Here is a 16,760-nt window from a genome sequence, read left to right on the forward strand (position 1 = left end):
CACATCTCATTGTAGTTTTTGGAGTTAGCACATGGACATTTCTATTAAAAATGGAACAAACAGCATACTGTTAAGAACTCTAAGCTTGGAAAGAGCTGCCATACTATGTTATTACATGGAATAATTTTTTAAAAAATGTTTAAATATACAGCACAGACTGCTTGTATTTTGCCTCCACAGGTGAGACAACTGTTAACATTTTTAAACAGTCACCTAAAGAAGATCTCTTTATAACCTATGAAGTGAACCACGCACCTTCAGAGAAGGATTTGCTTGGTCTCCAAGGTGTAGTGGGAAAGTGAATCACATTCTGGAGCCTTCTCCTAGCTTAATCCATTTCTAACACTCCTGTAAATACTGTGAGCAAGATCTGTGAAAGTCTGTGCATGACTTGTCGCCACCCTTGGAGAAACAGATGAGTGCTTTCCATCCCCAACCATGCCATCAGGAAGGTGGGAAACTGCACACAGTGCAAGCTGCAGTGCCAGGACTGCTGCACTTGTGAAGCAGTGCAAGTACAAGCAAGTTCACAGATTTTCTTAGAGGTTACAAACTTTCAACAACAAATGTACAAAAGCAACCCAAACCCCACACAGGACTACCTATGCTTAGCATGACTGTAGTCACAGGAAGATTTCTGTTCTGAGCAGAACTGGAAGAGTTGACAAAAAGCACAGACGTGGAAATAGCTCATTCTAGAAGGCATTATTAATCCATTCCTGTAGACTGGAGAGTTTAGTACACATTACCTCTTTTATAACACCATAGGATGGCAACTCCCCCACGTGCTGCCGCGTGCCTTACAGCCGTTCCATACTCGAGGCCCTTTCCATGCCCTCCTCCTCTCCGTGATCCCTGCTCCCACAGTGCATCCAGGAGCTGCGTGCAGGGGCGGCACAAGGAAGCCCATGCTGGGAGCGCTTCGCTTCCTGCTCAGGATCAACAGAAGGCGCAGGCAGTGGAACATTCAGAGTTCAAGCGAAATGCACATTTCTCTGTTCCACAGTTTTGAACTTCAGAACTACTACGCTTTTTTGTCAACAACTTTGTTGCAATAGCGCTGCAGAACAAACTTCCTTTGGCAAAGTAACAGCAGCGATCCACTGGTGCAGGTTCTAGAGTAAGATTTGGAAGCATTTTACTATTACGCTCCTCATAATTCAAACTCTGTTTTGCGTCTGCCTTTATAGGCCATTGTTGGCCAGATGGAAAATATTAAGGAAAAAGGATTGCAAGTAAATCATTCGGCTGTAGTCTGCTGCCAAAAGGCCCCAGGCTAACTACAAGCAGATTTGCAAGCAGGCTCTGCTCCGTTACAATCTGAGATCTGGCACATCCTTTGCCCTGACTAACAGCAGGAGGGCACAGGGCCAGCTGAGAGCAGCTACTGTGCCAAACAGACTGTGCAGGTCTTGCTGCTTGAATGCTTCCACAGAAAAGGAGAATCGATGGGACTCTTTTGTAAACAACTCCCTGTACTTTCTAGCTGCTACTAACTTCAAAAGTGGTATAAATTTATCCCCCTACAAAATACATGTGAATACACAGCTTAGGCTTATTACCAAATCAAGACAGAAATAAACAACAGTGTTAAAGCACAACATCTAAGCTTTCAACTACAATAATTATGCATATATACACATATATAATGAAAAACATTTTTTCCTCCAACAAACGTTAAGAACAGTAAAGAATGGCTGAACAGTAGCCAAATAATTTGTTCTTATTAATATTCTTTGCAACCTCTTATTTACAAGAAGGTAATTAAGTTCGATGATTGGAAAATTTACTCTTAATGCTTATTACTAAGATACGTATTTCCCAGGGCACTTCTTTTGTTCAGCTCATGTATTCAATTATCAATCAGCAGGTCTGGCTTATCTAGGATGTTCAGTGAAGGAAAAAAAAAAAAAAAAGTTATTTTCCTAATACTAACCAATGGTCTTAGGCATTCAGCATTTTATTCCAGATGTTCCTTCTTTCAGTATCTTCCCCAACTGGAGCACATCAGGTGTGGCTCTCCACAAGGGACAGGGATGCGCACGTATGAAGGAAGCAGACTGGCTAGAGTTCATATTTCATAGTATTTAATTTCAAAAAAATCTTGCAATAACGATCAGACCTCAAACTCAATGGATACAAACCATAGCTGTTTCCAGTGAGGGAAACTTCTGTTTCAAACACCATCATCATCCAGTCATATGCATTAAGCATCTGCAGAAGGACTTCACATCCCTATTTCAACCACAAAGCATGTGCCACCACTGAATGGAACAGAGGAATGAGTGTGTGCATGGCAAGGCAAAAGAGAAGCCAAAAATGGAAATACCAGAACTCTCAATTCATGAAAAAGTGATATAACCAGTGTCCTTCCTTTACCTAGAAAGACCTGAAGCTCTTTCAGAACATTTGTCATTATAGAAAAATCCAGAGTTCAGCACCTGCAGAATTCTGTCTTCTTCAATCTTTTTCTTATTGTCATTAGTATCCCATACAACAGCATCACACAACTTGCCATTACTACTAGAGGACTCAGTGAAAAATCAACAATATTGAAATGTACACAAAAATGAAAAGAGTGGAAGAAGAAAGCATGTTTTCTGGTGGATTTATTTTGCCACTATGAAAAATTACATAAATTGAATTTAACACAGCAAGCACACTGCGGTATACTTAAAACAATGAAACCTAGTAACAGGAGACGTTACTCCAGGCCTGCCCATTTCTGGCAAGACATACATGGAGCTTGCCATCTTTGTCTGTGATAACGAGGTGTGTGGATTAGCAAGGTTCTACTGTATTTAAGTTTCAACAAAAATATTTAAACCAATTCAACCATCCTTTAAAATTTCAAGCTCAGCTAGCAAAGCTTTTAACAGATCTACTGACACCATATTTTCATCAACTGCAAAGCTTTTCACTGAGAGTCACTTTATAAATTCCCTGTTGACTTGTTAGTTACCAAGTACATCTAGTTAAAAACAAGAAATTATTATTTAAGAGTTCGGTGGAATCGAATCCTTTCAATGTTGGTCTTAAAACTCAGAACAACAAAATGCATTTCTACAGCTATTACTGTGATGCTGCATACATCTTCAAGGAAAAGGAATAAGAGGAAATACTGTACACGCTTTACACATTAATAAAAAAGTAAATGCAATCCACATGTAGAATCAACAGGATTCTCTAAGACTTCTCTTGGTTTGTGACACTGTTCTTTAGAAAATGCTTATATACAAAAATATTCGTATACGGCTAATATATACTTATACACACACAGAAGCAGGCACATTCTTATGAAATACACACCCACACCATATTAATTTTGAATAAGTATTAATAATGACAACAATAAGAGGGCCAAGAAAAACTATTATGAACTCCTATTGCAGATTTTTAGTGACGGGACAGAAAAAATGCATTACGAAATGCTTTTCCTTGCTTAAGACTATTTTAGTAAGTGTATTTTAGTCAGCATTGCAGATATTATCATTTTAGAAAGCTAATATAACTCTAGAGACACTTCAAAAATTATTTAAAAGCTACTAGAACAAGAAAAGATATTAAGGCAACCACACAGGCTGCCATACCGATCTGAGAAACAGTCTGTGATATAGCGGGGATGAAAACAAAAGACAGCAAATAAGCAGATATAATAAGCAATGTTATCCCTCTTTTCTTGCAACATTTTAAAACAGCTCATCTCTGTCTTCCAAGACTGGTAAGGAAAATGAGGAAAAAACACAGGAAGTTTAGAAAACTATACTGAAAACCGTATCAGAAAAGAAACACAAAGCAGATAGCTGAATTTAATTGATGTCAAGCTCTCTTTCTACTAGGTTCATCACATTTCCGTACATATTCTGACAAGTAACTGAAAATAAAAGCCAGTGTTTGCTTAAGCAAATCAGTGGGGGTAAAAACCCTGAACTTTAAGATGTAAACTGTTTTATAAACACGTCAAGTTAAAGCAAAATGCCTGCAACAACTGGAGACCCTTTGCAACCCTGCACACCACATTCATGGAATTCTCACATTTTCTAAGCCACTTTAGATCAATTTCCTCTCAAACACAGAAGAGGAAGTCTAACTGTTTTCCTACAGTTATGGCTTGTAATTTCTGTGAAAGAAGGTGGGACTTGAGCAACAAGTCTTGCTCTCCTTTTTCTCTACAAAGTCCATGCAAAGGAACTGAGAAAGAATCTTCAACTCTTACATTAAATGGATGTGCTGAATTCACAGCTAAAAGGAAATTTTAAAAAAAATGAAATCCATGAAGAAGGCACACACAGCCTCAGTAACAACATTTTTATTAGGTACAATTTTCTTGTACTGTTGAATCAGAGGGATCCAATTTCTCATGACTTATACATGTACTTTTTGTGGCCTCTGCCAACGTGTAATAGAATCAGTTTGCGATTTGCTTTCATCTCTGAAGCATTTTAAGAAGTACAGGGATACCAGGGTCGATACAGAACAAAGAGCAAACAGACTGTCCAAAAAGTGTTTTGTATCATTTCCAGCCATTACCAAACATGTTTTTGGAAGGCTTAGAAGTATTGTACAGATAGATACGGAAGCAAAACATTGATTTCCCGTATTCTCATTCCATTTAATATAAAAACATAGTAAATGCTTATAAGACTGGACTTTTTTTTCTTCTTTAATTATATAGTGATATAGTGACATTTTTTTTCCATGTCCGCACAGAAATCTAACAGCAGAACAGGGAAAGAAAGAAACAAGGGTAAGTAAGTAAAATAAAAAAAAAAAATAAAAACATCTCTCTGCTCTGGGGTTATCTACAGTCAGTGCTTGCAGCCTGGGCTTTGTAATTACAGCTTTGAAACTAGCAAAATAAATACTTCCTCTGGCCTTAAACAGTTAACAACCGATTTCTGCAGTTGCACAGTAATTTTTCAGTAGATAGACAGTATTGTGATTGCTGAGGACTGTGACTTTTCCCCCCTAAAAAGTTTAACATAGTTCCAAATATACTAAACTAAACAAAAACTACACTAAATTAAATATAGTTGCTGACTCGAGTCACTGATGGATATAGAACTGATCCTAGCAGTCCTGGTGCCATGTTGCTTTCCATGCAAACCCCCTTCCCAATCTTCCAATTTACTCCAAGATACTCAAAATGCAGTCTGAGTTGTCTATATATACCAATGGTAAGACAACAAGGGGAAAAACGGGCAAACAAGTAACAGCAGGCTATTCTTTTTGAAACCAATGCCTGTGAAAACAAAACTAGGCTACAAACCTGAGGCAGCAGAACAAGAATTCAGAGATGGTGCAGACTAAGGAGAGGGCCAGAATTTTATGCCTTATGTGGAAAAGGAGGTCTGCAAGGGGCAAGCAGTTCCCAATTTCTTCCATTACCCCACTTCTCCATCCCTAGAAAACAGCTATTACTGGCTTATGTATCCCTGTCCTTGAGTGAAATGAGGTTGATTCACATTTGTATCATTTTTTTCTTTAAAAAACAAAATGAAACTCCATGAAAGCTATTCCAAGAGACACATCAGCCTTATGAAGTGTGCTCTTTCACAAAATCAATCCTTTAAGAAATACTTCAATCAAAACTGTAAAATTTGGATGTTTAAACACTGCAGGTTGTTCAAAGGGTATTGAACCAACATGATTTTACCCTGCAGAAGAGTAACAGCATAAAGTTTCACTGTAAATCAATTAAGTACCTCTAATCCTAGTTTACCAGCTATCTGCTCCATGAACCTTCACAAAGATAATGCTTTTTGCATACTTCTATTTTACTTATAATTAAGCAAAACTTGTATTTTCCCTCCTGCATCCTTTTTGTACCTATTCTCACCATTAGGTATAGATAGCAGGAACATAACTTACTCATGTGAAGGTACATTCTACTTCAGAAATATAATTGAAGCCGAGTGAGCCCAGAAGACCACATAGGGAATCACATCATGAAATCATCTCAGGATGCACAAAATCCACCTAAGCGGAAAAATTTGTGAAGAAGCAAGTGGATAGGGCAGAGGACTTGTAAACTCAATATTTTATAGTGGGGTAATCAAGATTTTTAAGTACAGTTCAGCCAGAAAAAAAGAAGAAGGACAACGTAAAGCACAGTCAAAATTCTAAAAATCCAAGTGCTTGTTTTTTTTTCCCTCAAGCATAAATTTCTGTGGCTTCTGGTCTGATCAGTGGAAAGGGAAAATTCTAGAAGACAACAGGACAATTCTTTCATAATTAAATAAATAAATATGTATATACACATATATATTCAATTTCTTTCCTCAAGATAATTGAAAGAGATGCAAAAATAGAAGTAGTGTAATAGATTTGGATATTTTTTCTTTAGATTAGAAGGTATCACAACAGAAGTGTGTTACGTTTTGGAGGCACATACACAAACAGTGGTATACAGGCCCTTAAAGCTGTTTGTCCCCTATGCATCAATGCCCTGCCAGTTGGCAAGCCTGAGCCAGGAAGCTGTCAATTCCAATCAAGTTTAGGCGATGCAGTCCTATTAAAGAAGTCTTGCTGGTTAAGGGGCGTCCACTGTTTCCAAAGCATGGGAAGAAAAAAAAAGGGGGGGGAGAGGGAGGGGGGCCTGAAGGAAAAAAAGGGCTCTGCTTTCCTGCTTTCCTTAGATTTGAGCTGGCAACTTTCACTGACTAGAGTTTTCAAGGAGCTATGAATGAGCTTAACAAAGGAGTTCTGTGGCTAGTTTCTGGCTGAAATCCATGTCAACAGTTTTTAAGGTCACAGGTCACACTAACTAACATTTATTCCCAGCAGACCCCGCTCTAAACACAAGCTGTAAGTAGTACAAATTTGGAATTTTTCTGTAATCCCTTGAGATATTCCTGATCCTTCCACATGTTTCTGCTCAATTAAAAACAATTCTCACTTTGCACCACAAGAGAGGCCCCTGCTCAGAAATCTTATTCTATCCTAAGAATAAACGGACAAAGACCACAATCAAAGAAAAGGAAAGGGGGGAGGAGAGGAACTCACAGCAAATCACACCAAAAACCTCAAATAACTCCATACAGAATCACATTCAGTTAGTTACATTTTCTGCCATCTGCCACAAACTACTATAGATCCATTTCTTTTTATCTTACAAAAAGAGCGGTGCAGAGCTTAGCTATTTTGGCCGAAAGGGATTTCCACACCAACGTTCCTGCATTTTACTTCAGAAGAATGATTTTCATTTTGGTACAAAAGCTGAATACTCACTGAAAACTTCAAATTTAAATCCAAGTTCCACATGGTTATAGCACCTTCTTACACCAGTAACTAGCCAGTAAGTTGGTGAACCAAAGGAAATCTATGCAAAGTTTTATCTTATTTTGTAACTTTAACAGAACTCAAAGCAATATAAGTCATAAGCTTAAGTTATTAGTACCCCTTCAAGCAACTAGAAATAGGTGCTATAGCTAACAGTTTAACAGATAAAGTAGAAATTCTACTAGTTAATAATAATTAAAAAAAACAACACAAGGTTCCTATCACAGTTATAGGAGTGAGAGAATTCTTGTTCACTCCAATTCCATCGGTTGACTTCAAGTACACACGAGCCCCCGGGCCTCTGCGCCAGCACAGCCTCTCCAGCAGCACGCACCTCCCTAGTGGTGTCAAAGCAGTAATTACTGTCATCTCATTCATGTATCAGTGACCATGTCCTCCTCTCAGAATGTTTTATTATTATTGCTGCAACCCTTTCTGATAGGAAGACAAAAAACAGCACGTAGGCAGGCAGTCTCTGAGGGAGAAGCAATTCTGTATGGCCTGGCAGCATTTATCTAACACCTTCCAAAGCTGCTTTTATGTTATCTGAAGCAAAGACACATTTCAAATTAAATAAGGGATTAAATTGACCAAAATCATATTTGTGTACAAATGGCAGTTAACACAGCAACGTGTTCATCTGCATAGAACTGCCAGAGCTCTACTCAGTTCAACTTCTCTGGAAGTGGAGGACTATAGCGGATGTTCTGTCTGGCTTTACAATTTAAGAATGAATAAACCGCAACGTTTTAAAAGCTTAGTGACATCCTGGAAAATATATATATAATATATATTTTTTTCATTCATTTTTTCACGTTACTGCTTTTAAAGCAAAATGACACCTATCTCTTGTGTTAAGGATTAAACAATCAGAACATAAAATAAAGAGCACATGAAGAAATGAATGGATCTTATCTTTATATCCCATATAGCTTTTCACACATCAGTAGCTGGGTCCTCACACTGAATTCTGGAAATATTTCAGATGACAAAAGGTAAAAAATCTTTTGAAAACTACAAAGTCGTCAGTTTTGTAATATAAATATTCTGCAGGAAGGGTAAAAAAAATAGTTTGAGTTATCAACATTGTATGCATTCTTAAAGCAGAACTTTTTTTTCCTTCAAAATTGCATGGAAAGACAGAGCTGTCAGGAGCCTGAGAGTCTACACCGTATTAAAAAAAAAAACCTTCAGCTGCAATGAAAATTTATACATATTTTTAATTAATACCTTTCTCAGAAAAGAAAAAAAGTAATTCCATGCTTCAATGTCTCCCAAGAATTTAAGCTTCATATGCTTAGCGGCAGCTTCATAGCTTTATAATACACTATCCTTACACATCTTCAGAACATTCAAAATACTGTAAGAAACGTACTTAGAAATAGTTTAAGTACTGGAATTAGCATGCTTGCAGTAACTTCAGCTATGAGGTTTTCACTGCCCACCCTTGAAGCTGACCATAACCAAAAGAGCTCCTCAACCTAATCTTCAAGAAACCAGATTGTGAAATAAAACACAGCACTACTTTTGGTACACTTACTGACACTAATACAAATTGTTTTCCGTGTTGTTTTTCCACCAAAACAATGTTCAAATCCATCAGTGTTAGTGCAGCTTAGAGTTCTAGATACAGGAGTTAGCTGAAGGGGCAAAGCCAGCTGAGTGCCAGCGCCCACAGCACGACGAACAAGGCGGCTTCAGGATTCTGCACTGTGAGGGTTGCTAGGAATTTGAAAAGAGCAACTAGCAAGGAGGTTAAATGCAATCAGGAAATTAAAATTGTCAACATACTTTCTGATTCTTAAGAATTTGCATCTGTACACTTAAAGAATACAAGAAAGCAGAAAATTATACAATTATATTACATTATTTTCTTTCAAGAACAAATTCTGTATATCTTTGACACCATTGAGACTAATGAAACTCTTTCAACCTATGAAAGAGCATTTCATCTACACACACAAAACTCAGAAAATATGAGAAACAAGAGCGTACCAATTCCAGAACGAAAGTATGGGGACATGCCTGATAGAGGTGTTAAAAGGATGCCTCAGAACTGTATGAAAAGCAGAGCATGGCACTGACTCTACGCCTTTTTTTTTTTCTTTTTAAATATAACACTACAACTCTTCATTGAATTCAGAACTATTTTTATTGTTCACTCTCAAAAGCCCATCAGAAATCTGATGCAAAGTTAGATTAAAGCAAACCTATGAAAACAAATTTTAAAAAACCACAGAAACAAAAACAAAACAACAACAAAACCCACAAAAAAAGTTTCAGCATCTTAATGCATATCCACAAGGCTTTATTTGAGCCAAAATCCTGAAGTCCTTAAAAGAAGTCTTAAAAAGAAGAAAATCTTTAGGTACTGAAATCTTCTTGTGATATTAAAATCACCAAATTGTAACTCAGAATTTCACAGCTTCGACACTAGCTCTCAACACGCTATGCATTCATCATTTGGAAAGGAAAAATATTAAAAAGCACATCTAAAAGTTTTCTAATGCATTGCATTGAAAAAGGCAGTACAAAATAGCAATTTAACCAGGAGATTCTGATGTGTGGTGGATAAGCTTCTGGGCTTTTTCAATTCACTTCACTTTTTAGAACCTCGAGAAACCCAGCAGACCATCTGTGACAGCTGCTCGGCGCTTTTGTCCGCCCTCTGCTGTCTGAAATGCAGAAAGTAATACTCATACACAGAGCTGTGCAACTCAGTGATTCATGCAGCATTCGATCACTGCAGTTTCATTTTTAGCTAGAAATCAAGAGGGAAAAAAAAAAAAGAGGAAAAGGAATATGAGAGATAGTCCATGGTTGTACACTAAAGGAAAACCCCAGAACACCTAGACAATGCAGTTTCTCAACTTACCAATCAGACTTCCAGAAATCTGTGTGATGATATCCACAGCAGGAACAAAAGAGATTACAGAAATATATAAATATTATGAAAAAATATGTTGCCATTTCTCGTAACAATTCTGAAAGCTATCTTGAAAGCAAATTTCTTAACAGTACCAGTTCAAACAGCCAAAAGATTTACACCATAAAACTGCACTGGCTTCCTGCTGGCCACGGGAGCAACATCCACGCTGATAACATTGCTGCTATTAAACTCCTAGAAGTGCCTTACTGTGCTTTGGAAAGGAAAAAGTCTCTGGATCACTTCAAATCTGAATGTCCGGGCCCTGACTTGTGGCGTTCTGAGAACTGTCACAGCTTTCAACTGTTTCCAGAAGTCTGCTGACATTTTTTCAAACCACAGCCTGAGTGAAAATGATTTCCTTTTTCTGTTCCTCTTTTACAATAAACCAAAACATTAGCGATTTTCCACCTCCAAACCCTTTCACCATGGCCAGACACACAAAACCTTTCAGTGATAAACACATGAATATTATCTCTGATAACAAACAGCATCGCTTAATTCTTATATCGTCACTGAGCACAGCAAGGAATACCTGAAGCTCGCAGCCATCCAGTTTTCCACTGAGTATCTACTGCAGACACAGCACGTACAGTTATGAGAGAATGCTGCCAGCAATCTCCAATAAAATACACTGAGGCAATTCAATACTTTTAACTCAGAAACAGTTCTGAAGAAAAAAATTTAAACAACCTAGTCCTGAAGTGTTGAAGCAGCTAGGGAAGCTTCTAGTACAGGAGTCAAAAAAGTTTTCAAGACTCTTGGTGAAGACTGCATTAATTTGCTGGGCTTAGTGTTAAGAGTCCACTGGTTACAGAACAACTGCTCATGACGTGAGGAAGGTCTGCCTACATTTAGATGGCGCAGGCGCAAACTGAGTCAGTTTGTTGACAGAAAAAAACAGGGTGGAGAACCACATGCACTCCCGTGTTTTAAACAGCCTATAATTTAAAAGTAAACACAAATAAGCATTCTTTTCATCCTCACTTGTTTTTTCATAAAATTCTCACTTGCTTCAGCGTATTTTGATACACCTATTTACAGCAGCATCCTTGATGAATTAAATTAACTCTGTTATTAAAACTAAATTATTAGAACTGTATAATCCTAGTTATTTCTAATTTCATTCACCAAGAAGATTCACATTAGCAATGGCTGCTGCAGTTCTGGGAACAGAGAAAGTAAATCCGTATAATGCTTATTTATATTCTTCATTATCCTCCAAAACTTACATTCATTTGCATTAATCACGATCTTTCATTTTCTCATTAGTCCACGGGAGAATGAGATAATGGGAATGAAGCTGAGTCCCAATTCACCTACTGCTGTTCCTGCATTGGTTTGGTTCTTTCTTTTACTTGGTTGAGTTTTTAATTTTTTTTTTTTATTATTTTAGTTATGAGTTGAAGCAGAAGGCATTTAAGTACAACATAACTCCTCCATTTCTTCTTGGCATTCACTCAACATAAGGGAGCTGACAGCAAAGAACTCTTATCCAGGAGAGATCAAGAATGGACTCGTACTAATCATTTACACTCATTTCTTCAACTGTGTCTCCCTTTTAATCTATCATTAATCAAGAAAAGTTACTTTATGTAACCAGATACTTCCCACACGAGATTGAATCAGCTCACCATCTACATAGGGGAACCAGGGAAATACCCCTCTGTCTTCAGTACCTGGTTCACACTGCTGGATTGCCATTGCCATAGCTGTTAATAGTTGAAAATACTAAAGAAAAGATAGAATGAAAGAATGTATTGATAAAGCACCTGTCATCCCTCCTCCTACACAAGTAATTAGTAATTTTGGTAGACTTCACATTATTTTTCCCAAATATTAAACTTTATCAATGACGGTCCAGTTAGCACATCCCTGCTGCCAGCATAATGCTGAAGTACAGGACAGTGAACAGTTGATATTTTTACAAGTCAAGTGCCAACACAAATTGCAGAAACGTACTCATGTTACATTACACACAACAATCAAAACCTCTTTCATGGCATTTCTGGATTAAACTCAATAAAGGCAGAAATGTCCTTGCACTTGACAGCTTCTCTTATATTTTGCAACACTGTCCCCAAAAGAATCCAGAGGTGTCATATTCAATAACACACATGCAGAAGGTCCCATTCTGCCATATGCGACTCGCAGTACTCATACGCCAAGGACAAGTTCTTCTCATTCTTACACTGGATTCTCCCATGTGAAGAACCAACTAGAAATAACTGAGATAGATGTTTACAATCACTGAGAAAATGGTCTTCATTCGTGATTGCTTCGACACCATCCAGTCACCTAGCTGGCTCTTCATACAGTTAAATCTCAACTCTCTTTGTCTAGGTCATTGCTCCAAAATGTTCTATTTCTCACGAACATGAGAAAGCAGAAGACAGATCGTTAAATTCTTTAAAAAATAAATAAATAAAAGCAAAGGCAGGATGGGATAGCATGTAGAAATTTTTATTTCCATAGAATTTTATGGAACTAACATAGTGGTAGATATGAAACCTGATTGTACCTCCATCAATTCCTGCAGAAAATGTAAATAAAAATCACAGACTATTTCAACATGTCCACGGGAGGTGATCATAAATACTCGGACACAACTTCTTAGCCTGTTCTATGCAAAATACGTTGTTCCTAACTTCCACCACCCATCTGTATATGACAAACGCTTCAAAACCCTCAGCAGGGCAACAGAAAGCTCATACATGCAAACTTTTAGAATGAGGACAGCACCCGCTCTGAGGACATTTCCTCAGCTACCAGCAGATGCATTATTAATAAAACTTGCATATACAAATGTCCACAAAATGTCTTAACAAGATCAATTCTGACAGTGAAAGATAACATCTGCCATTTTGCAACGTCATAACAAATTACTGCAAAGAAACATTGATTGTTTTTTTCCTCCACATTGTTAATTCAAGAACACTGACTACAAACAAATACAGTTATCTACAGAAGAACTCAAAGTGCAAGATATCTTGCAGCACTTCTGCAAAAGAGCAGCGACTTTGAGGACCAGATAGGAAAATAATTTCAAACAGCTGGAAATTATAATTGCAGTGTAACAATGCAAGGTCAAACACTGTTTCCCTGTCTGCCAAAAGCTAAACCACAGACTTACCTTAAGATACAGAAGCAGCTTTTGGCCCCAGAAGATAAGCGACAGAACCCAAACCTCTGTTTGCTGTCAATGTCTGTAAGGACAAATGTAAAGTTCTGCCCAACTTGGCTAACCGCATGGCTGAAAATAAAGAGAATAAAAAGGAAAAACTTAATGCTGAGCAAACTTCATGTCAAAGGTATCTGATCTAAGCATATTAGTCCTATAGCATTTCCTCTTTTGCTAGAAGGTTGTGTTTTGGGTTTTTGTTGTTGTTGTTTTTTCCCCCTTCAAAAAATTAAGTTGGAAAATATACACCCTTTAGAAACTTAAGTATGCAAGTGGCTTTAGTGCGGGATGATACTAAACAATGCATTTATCTTTAAATGAAAAAGGATACAACTATAAACCATCTTCAAAGCAGACAAAGTATTACTCTTCATTTGAAAATTGGTTTACTCTAAGAGCAAGACAGTGTTTCATAAATAACATGCTGAGCTTATCTGACACTTGGATATTGACTTGCTTAAGTCTTATATCTATCTACCAGTTTTCTAAGTGTGCCAGATAGACCATTCCTCAATGCCCAGCAACCTCGCCCATGTCGGATGACTCTCCTTTAGCAGCTATGCAGTCAGTTAAAGGAAAGAACACACTAGGGCTCAAAGGAGGAAAAGATAACTGGGATCGAAAGCACACTGCACTAGAGCCAGCCATGACTACAGACATAATTTTTTTAAGACTTTAACACCATTTTTCAAGTCTTTTGCCTTATCTTTAGGACCTTAATGGCTCTTCAAGAGCAGCACAAATGAGCTAATAACGTCCATGGGCATTGGTCCCATTCAGACAGACCTCAGTGGGAAGTATCACTATAGCAAAATCTGTCTGAATTGGAAAACTCAGGTAAGTGATGCTCAAAACAGTCAGATCAAAAGAAGTTGCTTTACATTTAAAGCACAACACTTTTTGAATGTTATTTACTAACAAAATGAAAGATGTTCGTAGGGTATTACCACATTTGTCTAAAGTTAATCGAACACTCGTGTGATAATGATAAATTCCATATAAATCAAGCCCAATTCTCCTCCCAGTTTATTGAGATGTTATACTGTAGAGATGTAAGTTTAGTACTTAAAACAAATGCTGACTTTCATTGGGGAAGCTGTGACTAATAAAATTATTAGTGGAGTTTTCTTGCAGAATTTCAATTTGACATCTCATAATTATATGAAATTAACACTTATTTCAGGTTGTCTTTTCAGTGAGAACTGAGAAATATGAATGGAATTTACACATGCATCTTTACAACTCAATAACAACAAGAAAAACACAGAATCAAATCTCAGGCCATTTAACTATCATAGTAACGAGCCCTAGAAACAAGCAAATATCTAGAGAAAATAAAGAAAAATAGACTTTCATAAAGAAAAGTTGGACCCATCCATCACTAGGTGCTCCATAGTCACAGAAGAACAAAAAGAAAGACACATAATAGCATTTCAGTAGCCTGAGAATTAGACAGCGTAAGTACTAATATCCTACAGAATTCTAACTGTCAACAGAACAGCCGTTTCCATAAACCATACTGAGCTGGTAGGGTATACCAAAAAATCCCTCACTGGTGTTAAGTTTTATCTGAAAAGCTTGGATGTAATGTTACTATGGTGATTTTACTATGGCGTTTTAGAAGGGGATTATATGCTTAATTTTAACAAGGCCAAGAGCAGAGTGTGTGCAAGAAAAGCATTCTAGCTGACAATTCAAATTATGGAATGGGAGAAAAAAAACATGCTCCACTTGAAGCAGGGAGAAGCTTGTTTATCACGCAATTGCCACAAGTTGGTAAGTTCCTTCCCAGCAAATCTAAAGATTCTTGCATTTCCGTGATTCACAGACACTGAACATGCCTAAAAGGCCTTGCTCAACTTTCAGCTGTTAGTTCTTTGTGGCGTAAAATAACCTATTCACTATCCTGGTTAAAGATGTCTTTCCTTACCCTCACCCTAACCAAAGTATTTTTGCAAGACCTTGTTGGAGGATCTCACACTACTTTGGGCTCTGAGTTGGCGAAAGGAAAAGTAGTCTCTGTTCCTCAGTGACTAAGCATGTATGATCATTTCCATCAGCACCTCTTCATTAGGATTGATTGTTTTTCCAGAGGTGCTGAAGATATGTCCTACAGAGTATTCAACAGAATAATTACAATCCATGTTCCTAAGATATTTGAACAATGACCTAGTGTCTCCACTATTATAATAAGAGTTTTTAAAATCTCAACATAACAGAGAAATTCCAGTTCTAAAATTGTCACAGCTTGAAACAAGGCCATCTACTTAACGGGAAACAGCACCTAAATATTTGGAATGACTATACTGAAAAACGTTTTGGTGTTTCTCTCTTCATTTGTTTAGAAAGAACAAAAATATATTAAAAAAAATCACCCATAGGACTGAGAATTATAGTAATTGTAGACCTGATCCAACATACCACTTTTCAGGCATACAGAGAGGGTTAAAATCCCTGGAGCGCTAGTCAACTCCGTAAGTCACAGCTGCTAAGGACATTTCTGACAGAAAGCTGAAGAAAATATTTCTTCCAGAAGCCATTTCTTTCTATCTTAGAGCAGGAAGACGGTTTACTGAGAAGACAGAGGGGAATATTAAAGCACTGTCTGAGATAATTTCATTACGGAGCTACCTGCTCACTACTGTCAATAACTTGATTTTAAATGCAGTACAAGAAGTGCATAAAGAAATACTCAGCGACCGATTAACAGTTAGCAGAAAGAGATCGATTACTGTACATTTGTCACTCGCTGAGTTCCAGATAAAGTCTCTATGAACAGATATTCAATTGGTTCTAAATCTGAAAAGCTGAAGAAAACTTTTCAATTAAGATGAACTGTATTGTTCTCTTTGTCATGGTCCCACTAAATTTGCAGTGATACAAGACAGTTGCTGTAACTGCCAGGTTAGTTCCTTAATTCCCACACACAGTTCAAATCTAAGCCAAATATACATCACAAAGGACAGCAGTGAGTGTTTATATACTTATAAGTGCACGCTCATAAATGAACATGTGCATTTACTCATTTATTTTTGTATCAATAAGAGATGTAGCAGACATCTCTTTCAGGTGCAACTTGGGACATCTTTTATTTTAAATTTTAGGTATGCCCCACAGGCTACAAACCTCCTTAGTTTTCAAAATGGCCAGCTTTTCTGTATCAGTCTGTGATGATCAGTCAAAAAGCTGAATCCAGCAATGGGAGTTAATTTTCACTATGTTCTCATGTGCACCCCACATGGGTTTTCAATGTTTCTATCTTTCAAAGATGTTATATCGCTGGGAAAAAAAAACAATAACGAAACCCCAGGTACAATAAAACTACATGTTGTAACCATAAATGTGTCCACAGTAGAAAGAGAGCAACCTTAA

General features: G+C 37.4%; 1 protein-coding gene across 6 annotated transcripts in view; it reads right to left on the reverse strand.

The window, feature by feature from the left end:
* DENND1A (DENN domain containing 1A) overlaps nucleotides 1–16,760 on the reverse strand; it is a 179,572-nt gene that overhangs the window by 115,495 nt on the left and 47,317 nt on the right. For 4 of the 6 annotated variants that reach the window (XM_021413768.1, XM_021413767.1, XM_021413769.1 and 1 more), the window contains exon 5: nucleotides 13,341–13,460. In XM_021413768.1, the coding sequence (XP_021269443.1) occupies nucleotides 13,341–13,460 (120 nt within the window). Of the gene's footprint in view, nucleotides 1–10,156; nucleotides 10,861–13,340; nucleotides 13,461–16,760 lie in introns of those variants that run through there. The other 2 variants (XM_021413771.1, XM_021413770.1) reach the window with 2 other exon arrangements.

The sequence above is a fragment of the Numida meleagris genome, chromosome 16 (genome assembly GCF_002078875.1).
Source record: "Numida meleagris isolate 19003 breed g44 Domestic line chromosome 16, NumMel1.0, whole genome shotgun sequence".
NCBI classification, from domain to species: domain Eukaryota; kingdom Metazoa; phylum Chordata; class Aves; order Galliformes; family Numididae; genus Numida; species Numida meleagris.